This window comes from Canis lupus, chromosome 25, assembly GCF_048164855.1.
Source record: "Canis lupus baileyi chromosome 25, mCanLup2.hap1, whole genome shotgun sequence".
Classification (NCBI taxonomy): domain Eukaryota; kingdom Metazoa; phylum Chordata; class Mammalia; order Carnivora; family Canidae; genus Canis; species Canis lupus.
Window position 1 is genome coordinate 41,855,492 of NC_132862.1, and position 24,886 is coordinate 41,880,377.

Genomic DNA, 24,886 nt, shown 5'->3' on the forward strand with positions numbered 1-24,886 from the left:
GAGTGAGGTGACTTCAGGACACCTCTCTAGGACTCCCATGGAGTGTAGGAAGGAAGAGCTCTGCTCCCTTTCCTGCAGAGGGTAGAAAGCCCTTCGCTTTCCCATATTCCTCCCACTGAACAGGCCTCTGCCTGCCTCCCAGGTCATGTCATCTGTGACAGCACAGAGGAGGGGTCCCACGGTTGGTTCTTCTGCTGCCCGCCCCCCCCCCACTTCTTTAAGATACTAAAGTCACAGGACCCCCTTGGAGTTGAGGGCATCCTTGCAGGGGGACAGGCTCATACTCAGGGGAGATGCACATGTGGTCCTCACAGGGCCATTGTGGGGGACACCAGTCAAGGAGGAAGCCTGTGGTGACAGCCCTGAGCAGAGTGAATGGCTTCATGGGCAGAGCAGCTCTGTGTGGATCAGCAGCCCAGCTGGTAAAATTGGAACTGAACTGGCCAATCAGGCTCTTGAGTTCTAGTCCCTACTTGGCCCCTGGCTACTGATGGCACCTTGGGAAGTCACCTCTCCGAGCCATTGTTTCTTCATCCAGAATATAAAAGGGGCCAGACTTTATTCTTTCCTCTGTTCCTCCCTCCCTCCTTCTCTAGGGAGTTACCGGGCACTGCCTTGTGTAGTGGTCTGCTCAGGATACTAAGATGGGTGAGATTTCACCAAAAGGCTAAAAGGGAGACAAAGTGACAAATACAACAAATATGCCATGACACGCGTCACTCTAGACACCTGTATAAGGCATGGAAGCCATGGGGAGGACGGGATGATTTGCAAGACTGGGGTAGGTTCCCTGCAGGTTCTGAGCTGGGTTTGAAGGAGGAACAGGTAGTGTTAAGTCCCTTCCCGGCTCCAACCCTCAGTAAATCCCATGACCTCTCCTCTTGTCAATTGGTTTGGGGAGAGAGGGAAAATAGTGCTCCGATTTATTTTACCAAAAGCTCTTTAAAACCAAAGAGCCAAGAAAAGAATGCCTTGAAGTGGAAAGTTGCTTTTAGCAGGACAAGCCTACCCTTGAAGAGTCAACTCAAACAGAACTGGCGCCAAGGCCACAGGAGCATGGGGGGAGCTGGGAGAAATGTTTGCCTGGCCCTGAGGGCTGTTGGTCATTAATCAGGCTCTGGCTATATGTGAAGCCATGCTGGAGTTTGGGCTTGATGCTCTGGGTGCCAGGGAGCCAGGGGCAATTTTTTGGTGGGGTTGCCTGGTGGATCGGTATTTGAAGCATGACACTCTTGCCTCTGGGTTGAGCAGGGGCAGGGAAGCTGCTGATACAGGCGTGGGGAGGCAAGGAGCCAAAGCCAGACCAGTGCATGGTTAAAAAAGAACATGGTGGGAGGACAGATGGGGATGAGCACATGGTAGGAGAGTAAGGAGTCCAGAGTGACCCTAGGGGTTCTGCTCTGGGCAGATGGTGGTGCCACTGATGAGACTGGCCAGGGGTGAAGGAGCTCTGAGTGTGGTTCTAAATGGGTGAACCTACCTCTAGCTCCAAAACCTCTCCAGTCCAGCATGGAGCTTGGCACTTTGGAGGCTCCCAGCAAACATGTACAGAGGTGAACTGCATGGTACCCTGTGTGTTCCAGCCTCCCCATACCATGGGCTTCCCTCCCACTGAGGGCAGAGAACTCTGGTCTGGGGGACCCTTCCTTACTGAGAGCCCCACAGTCCTGGCCCCTGCCCCACCCCACCACTCCATCCCCCAGATCCCAGCACAGAAACCCGTCAGTAGCCTAACAAAGAAAATCCTGCAATTACTTTTATATCCTCTGCCTGATGGGACTGGGGGTAGTGGGCAGTGGTTTGCTGCCACCTGCATCTGTCAGGGCCCAGCCATGTGCAGCTGCTCGGGCCAATCCTTCTCCTTTTTAGAGAACATTCTGGCAATGTTTCTCTTCTCTATATTGGAAGCTCTGAAAATTACAAGGCGTGGGTGACCCGCCATGGCCCTCCCGGACTGCCTGGGTCTTCACCAGCAAGAGCTTCTCCCTCCGTGGGGCTTTCTGGCTAATCGGCTACAGGCTATGGTTTTGAAAAATGTAGTTAATACTCCACAGTTTCTGTAAGGAGCCAAATACAGTTGAATCAACTCTATGCACATAGCAGCAGTTGAAGTAGCTCGTTAGGGTCAGATGTGTCTCTGCCACCCAGCAGTGTTCCTCCTGGTCCCCTGTCCACTGCTCTTCCCTCTGACCTAGGCAGTGTCCACATGCCTTGATTGTGAAGGCCATGGGCCGCTGGTCCAGAAGTGTCTTGCCGGAGGAGCATTGGCAGCAGGCTGGCCCCTGGTACTAATAGGGACATTTTACCCGTGTGGAAGAGACCTCAGAGATACTTGCATCCTGCAGCACCATTTTACAGATGAAGAAACTGAGGCTTCACCAAGTGACGTGTCTGCCACGCAGTCACATGGGTAGGCAGGGGTACAGCCGGGGCCAGAACCCAGACCTGCTGACTTCGGCCTCCCAGTACCCCACTGGTGACCCATTCCAACATTTAGCAACTTTTACTTTGCCTGTCCAGATGCAAAATTGTTTTCTGAAGAGCTCACCAAGTCCCAAGCAGGAGACGCCCTGGAGGACTTGAAACTTTTTTGTTCCTGATGGGCAAATCCCCTGTAGACACTAACTTCTCCACTGGATGTGACATCTCAGGAGAGGGTTGGTGTTGCCATGGACATCGGAACAAGTATGGATTTGTTCTCCAGACCTTAATCAAGGTGGTGGGTCCCTTTGGGTCATTTCCAGACCACCCCCTCCCTTAGGGCTAGGGGCCCTGCTGCCACCCTGGATGACTTGTGGGCTCTCCCTGCTTTTCAAGATTCCAGCCCTTTCTGTGACTGGCAAGAAGAACTCTGGAAGAGAGCAGCCCTCCATTAGTAGCATCAGTACTATTCCTCTCCCGGGGCTCCATTTCTTACAGCCCCCTACTCCTTCCTCCGGGAGCTCCATGGGTGGGTTGTTGGTTGTTTTTTTTTTTTACTTTTTTTTCGTAATAGGGTTTTCATCCCTTTAGACTGGAAACTCTGCTCCTCATTACCCCACCTTCAACCTAAAAGCTCCTACCAAAGCAAACACCCTAATACAGACAGGAAAAAGGATGGAGTTCAAGTCCTGAACAAATGTCCAGAGCTATCCAGGTAGGGACGCCTAGGACAGGCCCCAGAATCTTCCAGGAAGTAGCATCTTCTGTGAGATTCAGCACAGTGCTGCCTCCTGGGGGAAAGGGACAGGACACTGTGACCCTCCATTAAATATGGAACCCACGCCGTGGTTCTCCTCAGAGGTACCTGGGAATATAATAAAATATTCACACCTGGATCCCACTCCCAGAGATTCCAGGTGTGATTGGATTTTGTCACCTGTACTTCCAGGTGACTGTGCAGTCTGGGTGAGAAATGCCACTTTCTCTGGGTGCCCAAGTGAAGGAAGCCTTAGAGACCTGTCTACACCAGGGCTTGTTGTGTGCTACAAGATTAGACTTCAAATCCCAAACCTGAACACATTATTTTATGTGGCTTACCATTTCTCTGGCCAAAGTGTCCAAAGCTTTTTATCAGATTTTCAGTGGGTTCCATGTCCCGCAACAGATAAAGCATCCCCAGTCAAGCCCACACATGACCAGATGGAGGATCCTGAATTTGATTCTCAGCCTGTGGGATTGACATACCTGACAGATAATGGATAATGTGTGTATTTCTATAAAGAGACCACCTCTTAAAAGATCAATGCAAAATGGTCACATTGACTGTTTCATGCTGCTCAGAATCTCTTCCGGTGCTCCCATGTGCCTTTGATTAATAAAAAATGAGAAATGAATTATTACTTAATTAATTCACTGTATTTGGAAGGCAAAAGCCTTCAAAATATGAGATCCACAGGAAAAAGTAATCAGAGTTGGCCTTGATGGCTCTAGGCGGGGAATCACTAGTCTGATACAGCCCCTTATTTGGGATATGAAGAAACTGACTATGTTTAGGCCACACGGCTAGCTAGGTGAAGTTGGGACCCTCACCCCAGCCTTTCAGTCATATCGTGGCGGCGGGGGTGGGGGTCAGAAAGAATATGAGCAGGTTCTTTTGCTGGAAACCCTCTCTTGACACAGTTCCATTGAGCCAAACTCAGGAACTCCCTCCCTGGTCATGGACACTGTATGGGCCGAAGAGAATGTACGCTCACAGGGAATTTCAAAACCTATTGTAGTCCAGAATTTCACTGAATCTAGGATGCCACCAGTTGTGAGATATGCCATTGTTTGCTATACCACTAAGAAAAAGCGCAGCCGACTATCATCATAAGATGCCATTAATCATGAGATGCATCTCATTTATAGAGATGTTCAAATGGGGCTGGGGAGAGATGTGCATTGTGGAATTGAAGAAATGTGGCACATTAGCCTCTCCTGTTCTGTTTGGAGTGGCGCAGCTGTGTGACGTTCTTCAACCTGTCTCTCTTACCTGCTGGAGGTGCTGAGGACTTCCAGGGGCACCTGGGTGGCTCAGTGGTTGAGCATCTGCCTTTGGCTCAGATCCTGGGATCAAGTCCCACATTGGGACTTGGAAGAGGGAGCCTGCTTCTCCCTCTGCCTGTGTCTCTGCCTCTCTCTGTGTGTCTCTCATGAATAAATAAATAAAATCTAGAAGGAAATAAAAAGCACTTCGAAGAAAACAAATTTTAAAAGCAGAGTGAGCGGCACAGCAGGTCCAGCCCGCGCCGCGCCGTGGAAGCCGAGGATTCCTGCCCTGACCCAGGCTTTCCCGCAGGTGGGCGGGGCCACCGTCCTGGCCGTGGGCGTCTGGACCCTGGTGGAGAAGAGCGGCTACCTCAGCATCCTGGCCTCCAGCACCTTCGCTGCATCCGCCTACATCCTCATCTTCGCGGGGGCTCTTGTCATGGTGACCGGCTTCCTGGGCTTCGGCGCCATCATCCGGGAGGATAGGAGCTGCCTCTCCACGGTGAGTGCCCTGCCTGCCGGAGCCCCCAGCCCACACCCTGCCCCCCCCCCCGCATTGGGCTCCTGTCCTGAGAGCCCCCAGCACGCGGTGGAGGCCCCTGCAAGGAGGCCTGGGGAAAGCCAGAGAGGGACAGTCGCCCTCGAGACTGCTGTTGGCCACAGTCTCCAGGTCCTTAGCACCTACTCCAGTCCTGGTGGCACCTGCTGCTCCTTCATCTTCCATTCCACCCTACCTTTCCACTTCCCTCCTCCTCCTCTTCCTTCTGGATGTTTTCACAGTGCTTTTCAAAGATAGACAGAAATGAACGTGATAGTGAAGCCGCCTGTCCCATCACTCAGACTCAACAACTTTGTTCCCTCCCTACTTCCTGCCTCCCTCCCCTTGGCTCCCAGACAGCGTGTGGTTTGTAATATTTCAGTGAGCCCCCCTAGAACTGAAGAGTCCTTCTTTAGAAATCATGACAACACCATGATCACACCCAAAAACAATTACCAGTCATCCCTTAGTACCATGAAATAGCCAGGCAGTTTCAGGTTTCCCCAAATGACCCATAAACTGTTCTTTCTGTTTTTCAGTTTGTTTGAATTGAAACCTAAATTAGGTCCATGTATTAAGATTGGGCAGTTTGTCTCCTGAGTCTCTTTCAGTCTCTCAGCTCCACTACCCTTCTCTCTCTCTTTCTCTCTCTCTCTCTTTCATCTTGTTTGCAGTTTATTTGTTGGAAGGAACCAGGTCATCTCTTCTATGGTTTCTCCCACTCTGATTTTCTGATTGTATCCTTAGGACATCATTTAAAGTGTTCTCCTGGCAGTTGAATTTAGAAGTGTGATCAAACACAGGTTCAATTATTTGGGCAAGAGAATTTCATGGGTGACATTGTGGGCAGGACAGTCTCCTTGAAGCTGGGAAGACTGTCCATCCACAGCCAGCTCATCGTGTCAGGAAAAGAAGCCAAGGTGGGATGGGCAGGGGCAGAAGCCAAACCCACCTCCTTGCTTCTCTGCACCCTTTGCTTGGGCAGGCTCCCTGGTGCCTGGGTGGCATCTCTCCCATTTTAATCTCCTCCCGAGGGCCAAGCCTCCTCTGGGGGGAGCAAGGGAGGCCACAGAACACATGGACTTAGCAGGGAAGGGCCAGAACCAGCCCGAGTCTCGATGAGAAATCAGGTTGAGCCTGAATGGAATCAGGTCACAGGAAGAAGCCTTGAAGGCTGTGCTCTCTCCACCCTGCTTCCCTGTACCCTTATACATCCAACCAAGGGAGCAGGAGGCAGCAGAGGAGCTGTCCCCTGAAGACTCTCGCATCAGTGGTGACCTAGTTATTTAGCTGAGGATACAAAAGCACCTGTGCATAGGCTCGGCAGGATGGCTCTCCCCTGCCTGGAAAAATTGTTTAATTCTGCTCTGAGGGATAGCCCAGGGCCAAGGTGCAGGTCACATGGATGGTGGCCCACCAGCAGGGCAAAGTCCCACAGGGGACCAGCCACTAGAGCATGGGCTTTGACGTGAGCGGTCCTAACAGCACTGGGACAGGTGTGCCCTGAGCTGGCCCCGCACCTACCAGCCCTCCCTCACGTGGCCTGGCATGAGTCCTTGCAAGCCTGCTGGACATCCCTGATCTGATCAGCATTAGCTGAATGAAGACACGGGGCATGACTCCATGAGTGGGCCTGTGCTATATGGCCTGGGGAGAAAGTCCAGCCCTTACAGGAACTGGGGGCTACTGGGCCCAGAGAGATCCTATTCCCTACCTTCTCTGTGGATCTACCTCTCTTCTGCTCAGCACTGACCCTTTAGGACATGGGGCCTTCGGCTTGGCCTAAGGCTTCAGGCTGAGCCCTCTGGCCCACACCGAGCCCTGTGATCACCAGCTGCCCCTTCCTTCCACAAGGAAGAGTAAGGACTCACCTTTGCAGCCCAGGAAGGAAGGCCCTCACTTGGCAACCTTCCTTCTCACTTAAAGCCATCTTCACTCTAATGGTCCCCCCTAAAGGTCCCACATCACTTCCTCAGCCTTGGGAAACAGCGCCCTGCTGTCCACCCAGGGTGCAATTCTAACATGAATGGGTGCTGCTCATTGAGAGCCACCTCCCTCTGCCCTTACAACAGCAGCCCTGCAAAGTCATAATCTTTGTGAACTCTGCACCGAGCACTGTTCTAAACACTGCATTTAGCTCAGTTAACCCTCACCCAGCCCTGTGAGGTGTTTACTTTCATGGTGTGCATTTTAAGTGAGGAAGGCCGCAAATAGGTTAAGCAATTTGCCAGAGGCCATACTGCTAGTGAGCAGCTAGGTCTGTCTCCCAGGCCATTGCTCACGTCCCCCTGGCTAGCCTGCCTCAAAGGCATCATTCACCCTGCAGATGAGCAAGCTGGCCTGGGAGATGTGGAGAAAGTAAGTGCTAGAGCTGTGAAGTCCAGTCTGTTAGAATTGCCAATAAGAATACACATCATAGGGAGGCCAGGCAGGGTGGGAGGCAGAGGGATGGGACGCCGAGTGGGCTAATGTGGGTGGAGGGACATGGACTCCGTATCTGTGGATGTCAGCACAGAGCAGCTGCTTTCAGAGGTCAGGGTGGGTACAAGAGGGAGCTCCCTATGGAACCCAGCTGGAATACTAGAGCAGGAGACAAGGGGGCGATGGGGGAGGAGGAATTGTGGGGAGGCCTAGCAGTTCCTTGCTTTCATTATAGTATATGGAAATAACAGAGTGAAAAAAAAAAAAAGGAAATAACAGAGTGTGTCAGAGCATGACCATGTAGAAGGGAGCTTGAGGGCCATCAGGTCCAGCACTCCATCCAGAGGTCCCAGTCCAAAGACATTGGACTGGCAAGTGTGGGTCACCTGGGCATTAATGAGGGATGCTCAGCATTATCGGCCTCTTTGGAGACCAGTCTACTCATAAGAGCTCAAAGACCACTAGGAAAGCCCAAGGGTTGGTAACTGGCAGCATTCTGCTCTGTGAGCCACCCATCACGGCCACCTCTTCACTCCCATCCTATACCATCCATTAGCAAGGTCTGCCGCCCTCCAGCCCCTGCCATTAAGAAAGCTGATGTCTCCAGCATCCAGCCACAACCGGCCTGGGGAGGACCAAACTCCATACCCAGAGCTGTGCAGGGAAGATGTGAGGACTTCTGGAAGGCCAGGGCCTCGGGCTTGGCTGCAGGACGGTGCACATCTACCTCTCAGCTCGCCCTTTGGAGGGTCAACAAACTAGAGGTTTCCTCATCCCCTTGGACCTTGAGGCAGAGCTCGGGCACCAGGATGGATGGTGGATGGGCTGCTGGATGGGCTAGGGCTAGACGCCCTCCTTCTTCTCAGCCCTGCCTGACATCCCCCAGCCCGTGGTCTGCTCTCTCTTCCATCCCAACAGAACTGATCCCATGCCTCTGACCTCTGTGGCCCAGCATCACTGACCAGACACATCACCAGCTTGAAAGTGAGGGCAGGAAAAAGTGCTCATGCACAGCCACCAGTCCAGGGGCAGCAGGCTAGCAGACAGCAAACCTTGAAGCCTGGAATCTTCTCCCTTTGCTTGTCCCTGCCCCCTCTGAAAGAACCAGACAGAACCGTCCCAAGGACAGAACACAAGTGAAGCAGCGGTTCTGAGAGACCCACATCCTGGCCTGTCAGCCCCTGAATCATTGAGCACTTGACTGTTTAACCAAGAAGGTGGCTAGGACAAGTAGGAACTTTTAAACTCACGCTCCTGTTCAGATACAAGTGATGCCGTTCAGGCAGTTTGAAAGTGTTCTGTGGTTCCTGGAGGCTCCTTGCTGCTCTCATTTCATGCTTTCCCCCTCCTCGTCTAACTTCCTTTTGAAATCTTTCATCAGCTAAAGGGCTGCAGGAAACTCCAAAGGAGAAATGCAGTGAGTCTGGCTCTGCACAAAGTGGTCCCCAAAGAGAAAAGGGAAAGATGAAAGACCAGGCATCTGAGTGATGTGGATCCAGCTTGGACCAGGCAGAGGGCAAGGCCGGACATCAGATGTTCCCTGAGAAGGACCCGGAGTGAGACGGTCCAGCTCACATGGCACCACATCTGCCCTGGTCCGAGCCCCTCCTCCTAGCACCTCTGCAGCCCCTAAAGTCACTTTCCTAAGAAGGAAGCGTTCATCAGAGACAGGAATAGCACATCTTTGCTGGTGTTGAAATGCCGCCCGGCGCGGTGTAGGAAATCTGCACAGGGGAAAGGGAATGGGGTTTAAATTATTTACACCAGATCTCCTGTCTTAGCGAAGGCTGCATGAGGGAGCCAGATAATTCAGGCCATCTAAGCCTAAGGCCGGTGACCAGGACAGACACCACCCTGATCAAAAGAAAGGGATATTTTTAGATTTTTGAATACGGGCTCTGAAAACTTTTATATTTTAAGCCAAATGAAGATTATGATGAATAGTTCAGGCTAAACTGGGTCCTTGTCAGGGGCTCTTTTATATTTAGGGGATGGATTAAAGTGTAAGAAGTGCTAGAACCGATTTCTGAATATGAGACCCCAGACTGCAACACTTCCATCAAGTATATTCACAGTTGGTTAGCCAGGGCAATGAGATCTAGAATCAAGGACTGTGGTTCAAAAGCAAGTTGTAGGGGCAGCCCAGGTGGCTGAGCGGTTTAGCGCTGCTTTCAGCCCAGGGCCTGATCCTGGAGACCCGGGATTGAGTCCCACATCAGGCTCCCTCCATGGAGCCTGCTTCTCCCTCTACCTGTGTCTCTGCCTCTCTCTCTCTCTCTCTGTCTCTCATGAATAAATAAATAAATAAATGAAATCTAAAAAAAAAAAAAAAGAAAGAAAGAAAGAAAGAAAGAAAGAAAGAAAGAAAGAAAGAAAGAAAGAAAAGCAAGTTGTAGTAAGCTTGCCCAACTTACTCTGGGACTCAGGAAAGTCACTCAGCCACTTCTGGCCACCTTGGGATCCCTATGTTTATCTAGGGGTTAAGGTATGAAGAGAACGAGGGAGTATTCTAAGGCTTAGGAAACGAGTCACCACATTATATAAAGATCATAAAATGTGGCTATAATTATCATTTACATCACCATCACCATGACCAAGCTCCTTTGAGGAGGAACCTAAATAAATGGAGTTATTCTTAGGGCCATTACTCCCAGGGTCCCCACAGCTTGGGCAGGACCACTTCCTTGATAGAAGCTGATAATGGAGGAAGGATCCTGGTGCCCGGGGAGCAGAGGGGAGGTTGACTGTGTCTCCCCATTGCTCATTTGTCAGGCTCACATTACTTTGTCAGCATTCCATCAGCCATCCAGCTGAGGTGGTCATAGCCTCATCTGGTTGGTAGCACTTTGACCTTTGAGTCAGCTGCCCACAGCCTTCAAAAGAATGGATCCTACAGCCAAGGCTGTCCTCTGCATCAGAGCAGGATAGCCTCTCCTGGTCCTGTATGGTTGATCTGAACCTCCTCTCCTGGTGCAGTAGAGGCAGGGAAATGGACGGGATGACTCTCGCCGAGGCTCCTCACAAGGAAGTAGGATGCAGAATACCCTCAGAGTCCGGAGGCAAGGGCTCCTCAAAGACCCATTCAGCCAGCCTGTACCCTGCCTCTCCCAGCAGGGCCTGCCGAGGTCCTTCAAAGAGAGTCAGAGACTTGCCTAAGGTCACGTAGATGCCCAGTCAATACCTGAGTTTTGCTCCAGGGCCTTCTCTGCTGCCCCAGGCTAGCTTTGCACCTCCCTTTGGGATGCTTGCAACACAGGGAATGGGCTTTCACCTATCTTGCGATTCAGGACCTCAGGGTTTGCATTCCAGGTGAAAAGTGAAGCATGTGGAGAACTTGGGATCAGTTAGCAGCTGCCTGTGCCCTGATCCACTTAAAAGTGAAGGGCAAGCTTGAGGATACAGGCAGTGTGGCAGAAAGCAGCTCTGTTAATGCACCAAAGAAAATGTGCTGGCCTAGTGGGAGAAAGTTCAACTCAGTTATGTGTGGATAGATGATCACCCCATCATGGTGGCTCTCTGTATCCCCCATCCCCCAACCCTGCCCCAGCTGGGGCCCAAGCAAGTCTCACTCAGAGTAGGGCTGGCCGGGGAGGCTTAGAGACAGTGCAGGTGCACACGTGTGTCTGTGTTGCCGGGGAGGGGGGGGCACAGGGGATGGTTGCTAAACATCATCTATTTATATCCCAAATGCAAGAGTTTGCTTAACTCTGGATGACTCCTCCCCACCATTCGGTTCCTTACTCTTCCTTAGCAGATTGTGAGTTTAGCCATGTAACAGGAAGGAGACATGCTAGCATCCCTCTCACCTACTGAAGCCTAGTCCAGGCCCTGATGACTGGGGTTGCAGGAGATCTGAGCCCCAGGTAGCCCCTCACAACCCCCTTGCAAGCCTTTCTGTACATGCAGATGTTTCTGCCTTTCCGGTGATGTGTCCCTCCCACCAGTGTTCAAATGGATCTTACTCCACAAGCAGACACCTAGCAAGGGTGGCCTGGAAGTGAGCTGGCAGCTAGGGGAAACTGATCCCAAGGGGAAAAATCTTCCCTAAGGCCCCATAGCTAGTGAGGCCTGATGGACAGTGTGTACTGTCCAGCTCTGAAGAGGTTCATGCCCTGCCAAGAGCCCTGGGGGAGGCAGAGAGCAGGACCCCCCCGCCCCATCGATGAGCTGCGTCTGATCCACACCTCATTCCCATTGTGGCAGCGGCCGCAGGCCTCCCCACGCCCCTTGGCCTGGGACAGTAGTGGTGGCTGGACAGCTGTCTGGATGCGCTCGTCTCATGCCATGTCCTGGTCCTGGCTTTGAAGTTGGTGCCTCCGTATTGACATGTCGTGCCCTACTCCGTCTCCCACACATCATGCTGAGGTTTTAAGGGGCATTTACAATCAATTGAAAAATAAGACCCAGGAGACAGAGAGATGGCAGCAAAAGGTCACCGTCATTACTAGCAAAGCTGGTTGGAGTATGTGGCTTTCTCTCTGCAGCCAGAAGCCTTAGCACCTCCATCAGCTCTGGTTGAAAGAGGTTCACATGCTTTTCTACGAACTGCCCCCACTAAACTCACTGCATGCAGGAGAGAAGAAAATTTGGCATCCTGAGGGCAGGCTGGTCCCGAGGTGAAGGAGGAAGGCCCACTCACCAGATAGGACAAGCAGTGAGCAAGGAGAAGAGACGCCGGGGGTGTTCCTCTAGTTGTCCCTGCGGGAAGCAAGAGGCCAGGACAGAGGAGGCAAAGTCCGTACATGGCATGGATTGATGACGCCGCAGCACCAAGGTGTTTTTCCCATCTGAGCCCCACATTTTATGCAGAAGGCTCAGAGAGGGTGAGTGATTTGCCCAGGGTCACACAGCATCTTGTTATAGAGGCAAGCTGGACCCAGACCCCTAGACCAGGGCACCTTGTGTGACATCACTCTTCTCTGACCAGCACCATCCTGGCTTCAAGATCCACCTATCTCAAGATGCAGCGGATAAAAATATCACTGCCTGCCTGTTGCAGAGCTTTTCCATATGGGGTGGGTTTTACAGCCACCTAATTTCCACCACTTCCTCTCCTACAATTTTTTGCAATTCATTCTCCACGTTCCATTGATAGGGCTGCCATTGACCTCAGCAAACATTTCTAGCACATTCCCAGAATTTCCTGCTTTACTGGGCACAAAGCAGGATGAGAAGAGAAGACACGAGGGGGCCTAAAGCCCAGTTCTCAGCTTGGAGTCTAATGAGAAGACACCTGTGGCAAAGGATCAAGAGCCCTGTGGGTGGTTTGAATTCCTGTTTCCATTTGGCCAGAGCTTCTGACCTCTCTGCGCTGTTCTGTACGTCCAAGCTTGGTAGGAACTTCTCCTGCTCAACCCTCCCTTCCTCCCTGTAGCCAACCCTATCCTAAGTTTCCCACCCCTAGCAACCTGTCACTAGTCCCATCCTTGGTCCTGCCCTGGGCCCAGGCAAATCTCATATGTTCCAGGCGCCTGCACAGGGGTCTATGGGCTGTGCCACATCTCCCCCACAGCCTGGGAGAAGACTCCAACCGGAACATCTGGGTCCTTCCGGGGGACAGCTGGAGGCAGCGGTCAGCCATTTCTCCTGTGCCCAAATGCCTCCAGCAGCAGCTTGCCCTGAGTTGCCAGGACGTGTGCCCAGAGGAGTCTGGCCCTTATCCTGCCAGCCAGCAGGCCAGGCGCCTCCCCCTCTGGACCCACTGTCTTAGCCCATTCAACCCTGAACTTGTAGCAGTCCTGGCTTGATACCTGTCTTTGGCTTGGAGTCCCAAATTATGTTCTCCTCCTGCGCGCTACCCACCCCCCCAACAATGTGATCTCCTGACCCCAGCATATTGGCTTGGACCTTGGAAAGCCTCCATGGCATTCTCTTGATGTGGCCCTCAAAGGCCTCCTGCCTCCCCCAGGCCCGGCCTATTCCCTCCCCTCGTCTTCCACCTTCCCATCTCTGGTTGAACCAGGTCTCCTCACCTGGGCCGGAACTGAGAGTGAATTTCAGATGTCAGCCAGAACACGCACAATCATCCTGTATGTAGCCTGCAGCCCCCCCCCCCCCAGGTGGAGGGGCTGAATGGCGGGGGCCCAGAGGGGTTGAGGTCACCTTCATCCTCCCAACAGTGACATCACCTTACAGGAATGGCTTGAGGCTCTCAAGCCCACATCCTCTCTTTTCTGCACCAACAGTTGGGCAGCCGTACCTGTGAGCCCTGACTGCCTCCGGCCAGTGGTTAATAGCCAGAAATTAATGCACCTGAGGTCATCGCCGTTTAAACAGGGGCTCCATCTCTTCCTGTGTGGCCTATTGGCAGTTCCCTGGCCCTGCTGCGGCCTGCTGCTGTCACCCTCTCACACACAGCCACGCTGGCGGCGCCCTTCTCCGGGCAGCGTGACCTTGGCAGCGCCTCGAGTCCCCTCTCCTCTCCTGTTGCCACACTGCTCTAGAATGAGCTGGGGCCTCCACCTCCACCTGCCTGGACACCACGCCTCCTCAGTTTTCCAGCTGTGGCTTGGTTTCCGTCTCTGATTCTGCAGAATAGCGGAGGGGACCGAGGAGGAAAGCATCAGCAGGTTCCCTTCTTTGTGGTAGAATCAGCCCAGCAAGGAGTTCCAAAAGTCCAGTCATATAAAGTCTTAACACTGCGGGGAGAATGCCAGCTGGTGCCAAGCTGCCTGGGCTCATATGCACCAGTGGCTCTGCCCCAGAAGCCATATCTGGGGCTCAGCTTGTCCTCATGCAGCATTAGCTCATCTGCAGATGCAATTTCTAATTAATCACCTTAATGTCACCATTAGAAATATTGCCACATAGCTCCTGCAGAGCTTCTCATTAAAGAAAGTATTGGTTTGGTTCAGACAGTACTGTGCTGTTCCAGCTTCATTTTGGATTTCTAGTTTTAGAAAATACCCAACTTCACTTCTAGTTCAAACTGTACCATTAAAGAGTAAAGAAAAAAAAAAAAGAAAGAAACTTAGATGGTACAGAGGGAAGAGGAATGTTTGGGTCCCCTTCTGTGCTTTCCAAACTGGTTCCTTCTATGTTTGGGGCCCCCTTTGGTGGATTTTGAAGTGGCATAGTTCTCACGGAGGGTGCTAGAGGCAGAGGCTGCAAGAACTTCCTATAGAAGTCTCATTCCTGGTCCCCATCAGACCAAGCATCAGTGGTTGCTTCTGGAGGGACTGGGGGCAGCCCTGAATGCAGGGACTGGCCAGTCACAGAACTGCAAGTGGGACTGGAGGTCAGGGAGCAGTTAGGGCCAGGCTGGGTCCAGTTCACCAAGGTTCCTTGGGGACTATGAGGACAGAACAAGACGCAGGACACACATGAGACCCAGGAGTCCAACAGAGGCACCGAAAGAAGGATGTCAGCTGTGAGGTCATGCGCAGGAACTTCTGGCACAGGTTGGGCTTGGGGGAGGCCTGGCCTAAGCTGAGACTTGATGGCTAACAACGTATGACGCAGCCACGGTCGGGGCAGCGAGGCCCAGGCGACATCACGTCGAAAGGTGCAGGCCGTGGGGAGCGCCGCACAGCTGTGCAGGCCACTGGGCTCTGACCCAGGATGGGGCTGGGCCAAGCAAAGCAATGGGTGGCGGGGCACGCATGGCACGAGAGCCGTGGCTGTAGTCCCGGCACAGGCGTGAAGCTACCGTTTGGAGTGCCCGGCGGGGCCCCTGAGGAAGGAGGGGAGGCCGCTGGGAGAGGCCACCCGGAGCACGCCTGGCCTGCCTGGCCGAGGGCCTGAGGTCCCCGTAGCCACCCACCCGGCCGCTCCTGGGGGGCGTGACGCACACAGCAAGCCAGCGCACAGGCTCTGCAGCTGGAAACGCTGGGCTCGGCCGCGTCCTGCCATGTGACCTCAGACCAACCTCTCCATACACGCGTCTCACGGTCATAGGGAGGCCAACGCCGTGCTCACCCCGAGGGTGGCTGGGAGCCATCCTGAGACGTGCTCACGAGAGGCACGGGCACCAGCAAGAGCTGGCGACACCCTGGCCTCGCCGTCACAGGTCCCCCACGGCGTGCTGGGGCGGCGCTGGGGCGTGAGGCGCTGGTTCTGCCAGGGAAGCTTCATTGCCCTCTCCGTGTCTCGGGGGGACGCGATGCCTTTCCATCTGGAGAAGCACGGCGTCGCCCCTAGGCTGCAGGAATCCCGGTGGCCCCAGAGAGGACGTCAGCTGCCTGGTGGTAGAGCGCGGGCCTGCCCCGGCCGGGTGGCGAGGAGAAGCCAGTAAATCCCGACCTGCAGTGGAATAGGACGCCTCCAAATTACACGTAGGGTGTCGGAGCTGGCAGCGCCAGAGCCGTCTTCATGCTTCCGTGAGGCTGCGCGCCCAGCCCGCCCCGGCTCACGTGGGGGAAGCCAGGGGTACGCAGCTGCTTCGGGAAACAGGCTGTGGCGCTCTCGGGATGCACCTGGGCTCATAGCATCCCCACAACAGCCGCACGGCCCAAGGGCCCAGGAACTGGAGCCCCGGAGGCTTCACTGCTCCTGGAGTCAGAGTGGGCGACATCCTGCCACTAGGTCCCCGCGGAGGAGGGTACGGAGTACGCTGCTCTCATGCCTCTGTGTGTGCTCAGGTCCAGGCTTCCCAGGAACTAGCCAGCCTGCCTCAGATCTTCCTCTTTATGTCTCCCCTAGGGCTGAGGGGCACATACGCAAATCAAATCCCAGCAGCAGCCTCAGACTCTGAGGTTAAATGTGTAGATGGGGTTCTCAGTCTGGCACCTGTGACGTTTTAGGTGACCAGATCATTCTTTGCGGTGAGGCCTGTCCTGTGTGACGTTGAGAAGCATCTTTGGCCTCCCCCCACTAGACGCCAGCCAGGAGCCCTCCTTTCCCCAGGTGTGACTATAAAAACACATCTCCGGATATGGCCAAATGTCCTCTTGGGGCAAAGTCATACCAGGTAGAGAACCACTGGTATAAATTAAACTATGGTGACAATTCCGAGCCACCCATGGATCAGACGATGACTGAGCTCCTGCCTCCACGCCTGGGGCCCGCACACACTGGCCAGTCCCCTTTGTCTCTTGCGGCGTTCTTGGTGAAAGGGCACTCACGGGTCTTCATCAGGCGGCATTTACTGAGCGTGCATCTGGACCCAACACCATAGTGGACCCTGAGGGAGAGCCAGAAGAGCCTGAGATGTGGTCCCTGCTCCCCAGAAACTCACAGTCATCCTGGGGAGACAGGGCCATAACACCAGAGGCAGAGGTGACCTCTGGAGCAGGGGGCAAGGTGAGGTCACTCACCCGGCCTGGGAGGAACAGTGTTTAGGGCCCGAGTCTAGCCGAGGAGCAGGAGCAGAAGCTGGAGGCAGATGAAGCTCTGTGGGCATTTGGGCTGGGGAGGCTAGCACCTGCTGCAGACCCGGGGAGGACTTAGTGGAGGCCAAGATGGAGCTGGGTGACACAGGACAGGCGGGCCCTGGAATTCCAGGCAGGGAGTCACTGAGGGCAAACAGGCGGAGGCTGGAAGGCTGCCGCATGTTTAGGGACCGTGTGCAGGCACTGGGGCGCTCTGCAGGTTTGGAGCCAGCTAACCTGTGCTCTAGAAGTGCTGGGATGATCCGGCTGGACTGAGGGGAGTCAGGGAGGCTCGGTAAAGCAAAGGTGGAGTGGCAGGGGAGAGACATTTGTCACAGCTCACGGCCTTGCATGGCCGACCCCCACTAGCCAACTGGCCCCATTGCCCAGGCTTCCAGCAGTCTGCTCCAGAGGCAGGGCTGCCAGGACCCTCAGGGCGGGGGACCCCGGCGTGTGTGACCCTTTGCCAGCTTCCCCAGGACCGTCACACCGGGGCTATGACTCAGGGCCTCCCCCGCCTAGGTGAGTCACGCACCTGCAGCCCTCCCACCGCCGCTGCCGCTGTCTGGGGCCAGGGCCCATGCCCCCCAGCACCCGGCCTGCCCACTCCCCGGCATGCGGCCCTCAATCCCCCAGGACCCCCGCTGGCCCCCACACCCCTCCTGAAGGCCTCTGAACAGCCGGGCTCCCAGGTGGGCGGGAGCGCTCTGCTCGCCCCCGACGACTCCATCAGGTTGGGCTGCCGTTCGGTGCCTCCCAGCGTGTCGAGGGCTGGCGTGTACTAAGTCAGCCCGCCCGGCCCATCGGCCCTCCTCCCAGCCCGGCTTCCAGCGGCGGTGGCAGTGACTTCCCCGGGGGGAGTGGCACGACACTGCCAAGCCTCCATGACTACCATCCAGCGTGACTCCCGGCTGACAGTCCCCGCTGATGGGACAACAGTGATGGGAAGAAGAGCCCCTCCCCGCCCACAGATGGAAGGCGGCCAGGGGCAACATGCTGCCCTCCTTGCTCCAGCAGCCTGCGTCCTCTCTCAGCCTGCCTCCAACACCCCTGAGGGCACAGGGTGCACCCAGGGAGCCTGGCAGCCACTGACTAGCCATCTCTGCATGTAGGGTCCTGTGCGCAGAAAGAGAGCTGGCCCCAGAATACTGGGGTCAAGGGGGTACGGGGGGCAATTTGGGGTGAGGAGGAAGGGCAGCCGAGTCAGAGGAGCTGCAGGATGTCAGTGCTGCTCTGGGCTGTCGGGGGCACCGGGAAGCTCCCGGTTGGGGCACAGCCTGGCCCGGGCCATCAGGCCTGCTGCTGGCTGACCAGTCTGGTTCACCTCACATTGTCACCTGCACACTCTAGGAGCAGGGAGCGGGTCACATCGCTGTAAGGCATAGTGTCCTCCCTTTGGGTCCTTTGAACCCCTTGGGATGGGCAGGGCAGCAAGGGTGCCATTCTTCCTATCCACTGGCTCCATCCCACAGGTATGGCCCTGGATGCTGCATCCCGGGGCTATGACTCAGGGCCTCCCTGAGAGAGCCTGGGGAAGATCAAAATTCAGCTCGCCCAACTCCCTGAGCCACAGTTTCTCCTTGGAGCATGTTTTCCTAATTCACACTAGGCACCGGTGGCTGCTCATCCAGAGCCTGGAAGTAGCAGAGCCCGACTCAAACCCAAATCCACTGACGTTCCACCACCGTTCTTTGGGCTTCCAGGCCCTGCATCTCAGAGGCTCATCAAGCAGAGAGAGCCAATCCACAGACCTTTTTGTCAGCCTCCTGCCTTGGCTCACCTGGACACCATCCCACACCTGTCACAGCCCCGGTCACATGGGGCCCTCCTTCCTCTAACCCCGCCTGTGGCATAAGAAGTCCATGAGGCCCAGGGAATATGCCCTCGTGGGACATGCAGCTCCCTTCCTCATTCTAGACTAGGAGCTAGTGGACAGCATGAGCCTCCATCCAGAGCCCGCATAGAGGTGACAAGGTGGCTGTGTCCCTCAAACTCACCACATTCTCCCCCCAGGGGTGGTGGCAGGGGTGGGGTATGCGGATCCTGGCAGGGGATGGACTGAGCTCGGACAGGTAGGCCAGAGGCCTTCTCTGGTATGGCCCTGAGCTTGGAGCAGGTGGAGAAGGGGGTACCAGGGACTCACATTTGTACTCTTGCCTTAGGCCCCATAGATGAGAAGGGCAGGCCTGCCGCCATCATTCAGGTCCAGGAAAGCTTCCCTCACCCCTGATGGTGGCCAGTGCTGAGCCCAGGAGACCATGGGCTCAATAAAATGGCTGGGGGCTAGGGGCAGTATTGACTTACCTTGGAAGGAAGCCTTGCCCCTGGAAGGAATGAATGTTCTTCGTGAATAGGAATACCCTCTCCTCCCTCTGTGTTGAAGTCCTGCCCAATGCCAGGTTTCTGGGCTCTGGGAGATACTCAGTCAAGGCCCCTGCATGAACTCGCCTCACCCCTGAACTGGCCCGACAGCCACCCATCCGGCCTACCCATCTGGCCTGCCCCTCGCCTTCTTCCCATTCACAGACCCACCTGCTTGCATCCCTTCCCCTATTTGATGAGCCCTGGAGTTTTGGGGCTCAGTCATAGGCTGAGCTCTCTCCTGCAATCCAGAGATATCAGTGACCATGGCCAGATGGGACAGGCGGTGCCTGGGAGATGTCACTAACCACTGAGCATGGGTAGAGGCTGGGCTCCCCCAGAGGAGGCAGCAGCACTCCACTGCCTTCCCCCTCATTCCCTCTCCCCTGCCTGTAGCCTGCTTCCTCTCTTCCTCCCTGTCCCCAGCTTGGCCACGTGGGCCTGACTTGCATCTCTGACCTGCGGATGGAACAGTGTCCCGGAGCCTCCTGACTGTAAAGCCGGGTGGGAGCAAGAGAGCACAGCCCGGAAGCCAGCCAGCAGGCTGTGAAGCGTGCAGAGCAGCCCCGAGCCTTGAGGCCAGGCAGTGGTGGCAACAGGAGTTTAGAACCCTGTGCAGGGCCATGAAGGGCTTGAAGACACACCGATGCCTTTCCTAGGCCACGTGCCTTTACAATTTCCTGAGCCTTGGTTCCTGCCAGCCACCCCGACACTCACAGCCTCTTCTGCTCTCTCCACCACCGTCTGCCCCCTCCAGGCTTCCCACATGCTCTCCCCTCTGCCTGGCACATGCTTCCTGCCTTCTCCACCTGGGAGCTCATCCTCAGAGATGCCATTCAGGTGTCAACTCCTCCAGGAAGCCTTCTCAGACTGCCCTCCCCCACCTAGGACCACCCATCATTTCTAGGGCTTACCCCATTGTAATATTTGTAGCACAGCATTGTAATCACTTATTTATCTGTGCCCCCTCCCTCCCACCAATAACTCTGAGGGAAGTAACTGTCTTACTTAGGATACCTGGCCCATAGGAGGTATTTAATAAGCATTGGACGGGTGGATGGATTAACGAACTGACGGTAGACCAGGAGGTGAAGGGGTGTGTGGAGACTCCATACCAGCAGCCAGGAAAGGTGAGGCTACCCAGAGCTGCTGGGAAGAGGAGGCAGATGGTATGGGTGATGGGGTCCCTCGCAGGTCGTCCCACCTCTCCCACTGCTTTGGGGAGACTGTAGTTCTCGGCCTAGAAGTCCTGAAGTGCCATCTGCCCGCCCGGGCCTGATGCTGGTGGTGACCACCTTCACTCCTTTCTCCTAGTATTTCTGCCTGTTGCTGGTGATCTTTCTGGTTGAGCTGGTGGCGGGGGTCCTGGCGCACATGTACTACCAGAGGGTGAGTGCAAGCATCCTCCTGCTACGTTCCCCATCAGCACCCCTCACGGGGGCACCAGCACAGGGCGGGGTGCATAGGAATGGGGGAGCTAGGGCACTGACACACGGGGGGCCTTGTCTCTCCAGCCCCCACAATCCTAGGCACATCTGGGTCCTACGTCTTGGCCCGCATCCAGCGATTCTCCACCCCATCTGTTGATGCTGGTGTGCGGCGTGGGAGTCAGGGAGTGGTAATGCCCCATGGGAGGTGGGGCGGCCCCTCTCCCCTTCTCGGCAGAGGCAGAGGATGAGTCCAGCTGGCGGGCATCCAAGGAGAAAGGCCGGGGCTGGGGCCTGCCTGCCTGCCTCAGACAAGGACGAAGTGGCCAGTCAGGTGCCCTCCCACCAGGTTCTGGGAATCAGGGGCTTGAGACCACGACCAGGGTGAGACAGATGATACCTTGGTTATTGTAAGCCAGCACCCGTACAACCGATGGGTGCCTGCAGGGTAACAGTTGTAAATATTTTTAATATTTCCTCATCATCTAATGAAAACAGATTTAAAAGCGCCCCTGTGCCCGGCCTCCTTGCCCTGCCACCAGCTTTGAGCCGGGCCTCCCCCGCCAGCCTCTCAGCTCTGCCTGGCACCTGTCAGGCCCCGGCTTCTGCAGCCTCTCCCCCGCCCCGCCCCGTGAACTCCTGCACAGCCTCCCACTCCTCCCTCCTGGCTTGGTTAGGAGGGGCCGGGGGCGTGGGACCAGGCTGGGTGCTTCCACTGAGGCCGCCTCCCCTCCCCGCTCTCCAGCTCAGCGAGGAACTGAAGCAGCACTTGACCCGGACCCTGGCTGAGAACTACAGGCAGCCCGGAGCTGTGGACATCACCTTGTCGGTGGACCGCCTCCAGCAGGACGTAAGCACCTGCCCCATGGGCTCGAAGCCCCTGCAGACGTGGGTTCAAATCCCGACTCCATCCTTCTGTCCGTGTAGCCCTGGACAGGTTACTTACCTTCTCTGAGCCGCACTGGCCTCTAAAATGCAGCCTCGTAGTGCGTGTGGAGCACTCAGTATAGTCACATATGGAGAAGTCCACCCCACTGTGAAAACTGCATACTGAACCTCGCTCTGTCCTCCCCGTCCTGTGTCCTGCTCTCCCACCCCAGCTCCGCCCAACTGCCTCCTCCAAGCACCACCCCCCATGCCTTTCCCCGCCGGGCCCCGGTGGGCAGCAAGCTGACTGGCCCATCTCCTGGCCAGGATCCGGGCTCTTTCCATCAACAAGGCTGCCTGCTTCCTCCTCTGGGTGCAGACAGCCACGGTCCCTGAGGAGTGGAGGTATTTCAGTTAGGCCACTGTAAGAACTTCCCAGTTGTGAGCGTGGGGCAGAAGGGCGGTCCCTCCTGTCTATGAAGACACTCAGCAAATTCTCCCAGTGACACCGACACTCCTGCCTGAGGTAGAGAAGGGGCAAGTGGACCTCAGACCTGCACCAGCCACTGTGGTGGTCACTAGCCGTGTGTGATTATGTAAATTTGTTTCACATAAATACCAGTTCCTCAGTCACTAACCACACTGCAGTGCCTAATAACCTTACGTGGTTAGTCGCCAAATTGGACAGCAAACATAAAAGGCATTTCTGTCACTGTAGAAAGTTCTGTTGGACACTGTGGCTCCAGGATCCTGATGGCTCCATGTCTGAAAATCTGAGGAAGCTCTGCCTATGCGCTGGGGTCTCCCTTCTCCCTGCCACTCCACCCTCACCCTTAGCCTGTGCTCTGTGTCTGCAGACCCCACCCTGGGCCTGAAGCCTTGGTCTTTTTTGCCAGGAATAGCAGGCAAGTAAGCAGAGCAGAGGTTGGTGGGGCTCTGAGCTTTAGGGGCATCTTAGTTGAGTGGGGGAGGCACCCTCCCCATCTCCCCAGGACTGGCTTAGCTCCCAGTAAGCTCTGCATGGAGTGGTCTCTTGTCCTTGGCTACAGTGGCTCAGGGCACCCGTGACATAGGGACACCCATCCACACCCACACGCTTTGCCTGCACATACCCTGTGGGGCAGCCCTGTCCAAGGCTAGGTCTGCGCTTGTTGGGCCTCCCGAGTGAGGATCTGGTCCCTGCCCTCGGCGCCTCACGCTGGGAGCCTGACACAGAGCCGGCAGCAGCACCCAGCACCAGGCTGGGAGGGCCCTCGGAGTGGAGAACAGAGCTGGGGAGGCCACCTGGGGGGCCAGGAAGGAGGTCCTGGGCTTGCCTAGGGAGCGAGGGAACGGCATGAGGAAGGGCACCATGGGAGCCAGTGTCCGCCACTGCCCAGGGCCTCCGTGGGCACCAGGGCACACGGCCGCCACATCACACGTGCCAGCCACAGTTAGAACCAGAGGTGCACGAGGGACCTCAGGCCCAGCCTGCAGCTAGGCCTGAGGAAGCAGCCTCAAGGAGGCAGCGGCTTCAGGCCAGGGCCAGCATCTGGGCCGCGGGCCGCACCCCAGGACACAAATGGCACCCGCATGCCTCACCCACGTGTACTCACAAAACGATCATCGTAGGAGAGGGTGTCTCCTACTAACTGCTCAGCCTGCAGGGCCCTCTTCTCCAGGCTTTATAGAATAACTTCTCACGGTCCTCACACACCAGACTGAGGTCCCTCATCTGCCCCGTTTACAAGTGCCAAAACTGAAGCCCAGAGAGGGCAAGTAACCTGTCCAGGGGCCACGCAGAAGTATAATCGCACGTGACTCCTCGCACACACCGTGCTATTCCCAGCCCCAGGTGCTGTTCCGTCCTGCCTGCCTTCTCAGGGCTCCTCCTCTTCCTTGTGGGGCCTTTCCAGGCTCGTGAACAGAGTCACTCGCCCCTTCCTCTGAGCTACACACGTCTCCCCGGGTCTGTCCTAGTAAGCTCCAGAGAAGCGTCAGAAAGCCAGGAACCAGGTGGCTGACGCAAGAGCCAGGGCCTGCTTCACTCCTGGCACATAGTAGGTGCCTAACACACCCTCGTTAACTGTACTGAACGTACCTCCCACGCTGCCTGCACCCCCACACAGACAGCCTCACCCAGCTGGCTCTGTGGCTCACATGGGGACTTGGTCCCTCAACTCAGAAAGGCAAGAGAGAAGCAGTGTCCTGTTGCATCCCCGGGGCCCCGGGCTGGAGCTGTCCTGCCCTGGAGCAGAGCAGAAGCCCACCAGTCTTATCCAGCACTGACACCGCCCCTCTGGTCAACACTGACCTGCCTGTCCTGGGCTCTGGGACGCTCTCTGTGTTCCTGTTGGTCTGAGGGCTCTGAGGCTTCAAAGGGTTGAATGAGGGCCCAGGAACCTCTGAGGCAAGGCGGGGTCCCTGCCCCTGGGGTCCTGCTTCCCTGGGTGACTAGGAAAACACTCCCACATGGTCTTGGCCCTGCCCTGGGCTCTGCCCGGGGTGCACAGCCCCACTCCCTCAGGGACCCAACTGCTTCTACTCCCCATGCATCTTCTCACAGACCCTCCCTGCCCTCAGAACCCTGAGCATGATCTCCTTACAGGACTTGGGTGGATAGAAGGTAGCCAGCAGGTGTCTCACCAGCTTCTGCACCTGCCTGGAGAGAAGGGCCTCAAAGAGACCAGCACACTACCCATAATAGGCAAAGGAAAAATCACAGGGAGAACAAAGAGGGGATGGGTTAATATTTGAATAATGAGTCCTGCAGCCCAGACACGGAGGTGCTGGAGGAGCCCCAGGCCCCTGGCCCTCAGCGTCTGTCTCTCTTCCAGTTCAAGTGCTGCGGGAGTAACAGCTCTGCCGACTGGCAGCACAGCGCGTACATCCTGTCTCAGGAGGCCGAGGGCCGCCGGGTGCCGGACAGCTGCTGCAAGACGGTGGTGGTGCGCTGTGGCCAGCGGGTCCATCCCTCCAACATCTACAAGGTGGAGGTGAGTGCCCAACTCCAGCCGAGCTCCGCCATGGCCCTGGCCATCCAGGAGCACCCCCGCCCCCCACGAGAGGCAGGCTTGGGCAGAGGGGCGGGGAGGGGGGATGCAGGAAACACCTATTCGCTGGCCTTCAATGGTCTCCACAAAGCCCTGGGAGATCCTGGGACACCATGGCATGCCCTGGGTCACTCAAGAAGCCTGTGGGCCATTGAAATGCTGGACCAGGCCCTTTAAGCCTCTGGCCTGCCCTCAGCTGGGTGGATGCAGCACCCCCAGCAGCCCTTCCTGCCCCAGCCTCGCCCACCTCTGGACCACCGTGTGTAACCTGCCCTTACCTTACAGGGAGGCTGCATCACCAAGCTGGAGCAGTTCTTGGCTGACCACCTACTGCTCATGGGGGCGGTGGGCATCGGGGTGGCCTGTCTGCAGGTGAGTTGGAGGCAGGGCAGATAGGACAGGGATGGTCTAGCAGAGCTGTGAACCCCTCTCTCCTCGGTGGGCATCGCAGATCACTGCCCTCTGCACTCCCACGTGCTGCCC

General features: G+C 56.0%; 1 protein-coding gene across 11 annotated transcripts in view; it reads left to right on the forward strand.

The window, feature by feature from the left end:
- The window catches only part of TSPAN11 (tetraspanin 11), a 74,835-nt gene that overhangs the window by 39,299 nt on the left and 10,650 nt on the right, over positions 1-24,886 (forward strand). For 9 of the 11 annotated variants that reach the window (XR_012017829.1, XR_012017831.1, XR_012017830.1 and 6 more), the window contains exons 3-7: positions 4,760-4,951; positions 20,392-20,466; positions 21,250-21,354; positions 24,188-24,346; positions 24,689-24,775. Coding sequence is in view for 7 of the 11 variants with exons in the window: in XM_072799351.1 (XP_072655452.1) it covers positions 4,760-4,951; positions 20,392-20,466; positions 21,250-21,354; positions 24,188-24,346; positions 24,689-24,775 (618 nt within the window). In the remaining 4 variants the exon portion in view is untranslated. The remainder of the gene's footprint in view (positions 1-4,759; positions 4,952-20,391; positions 20,467-21,249; positions 21,355-24,187; positions 24,347-24,688; positions 24,776-24,886) is intronic. The other 2 variants (XR_012017832.1, XM_072799348.1) reach the window with 2 other exon arrangements.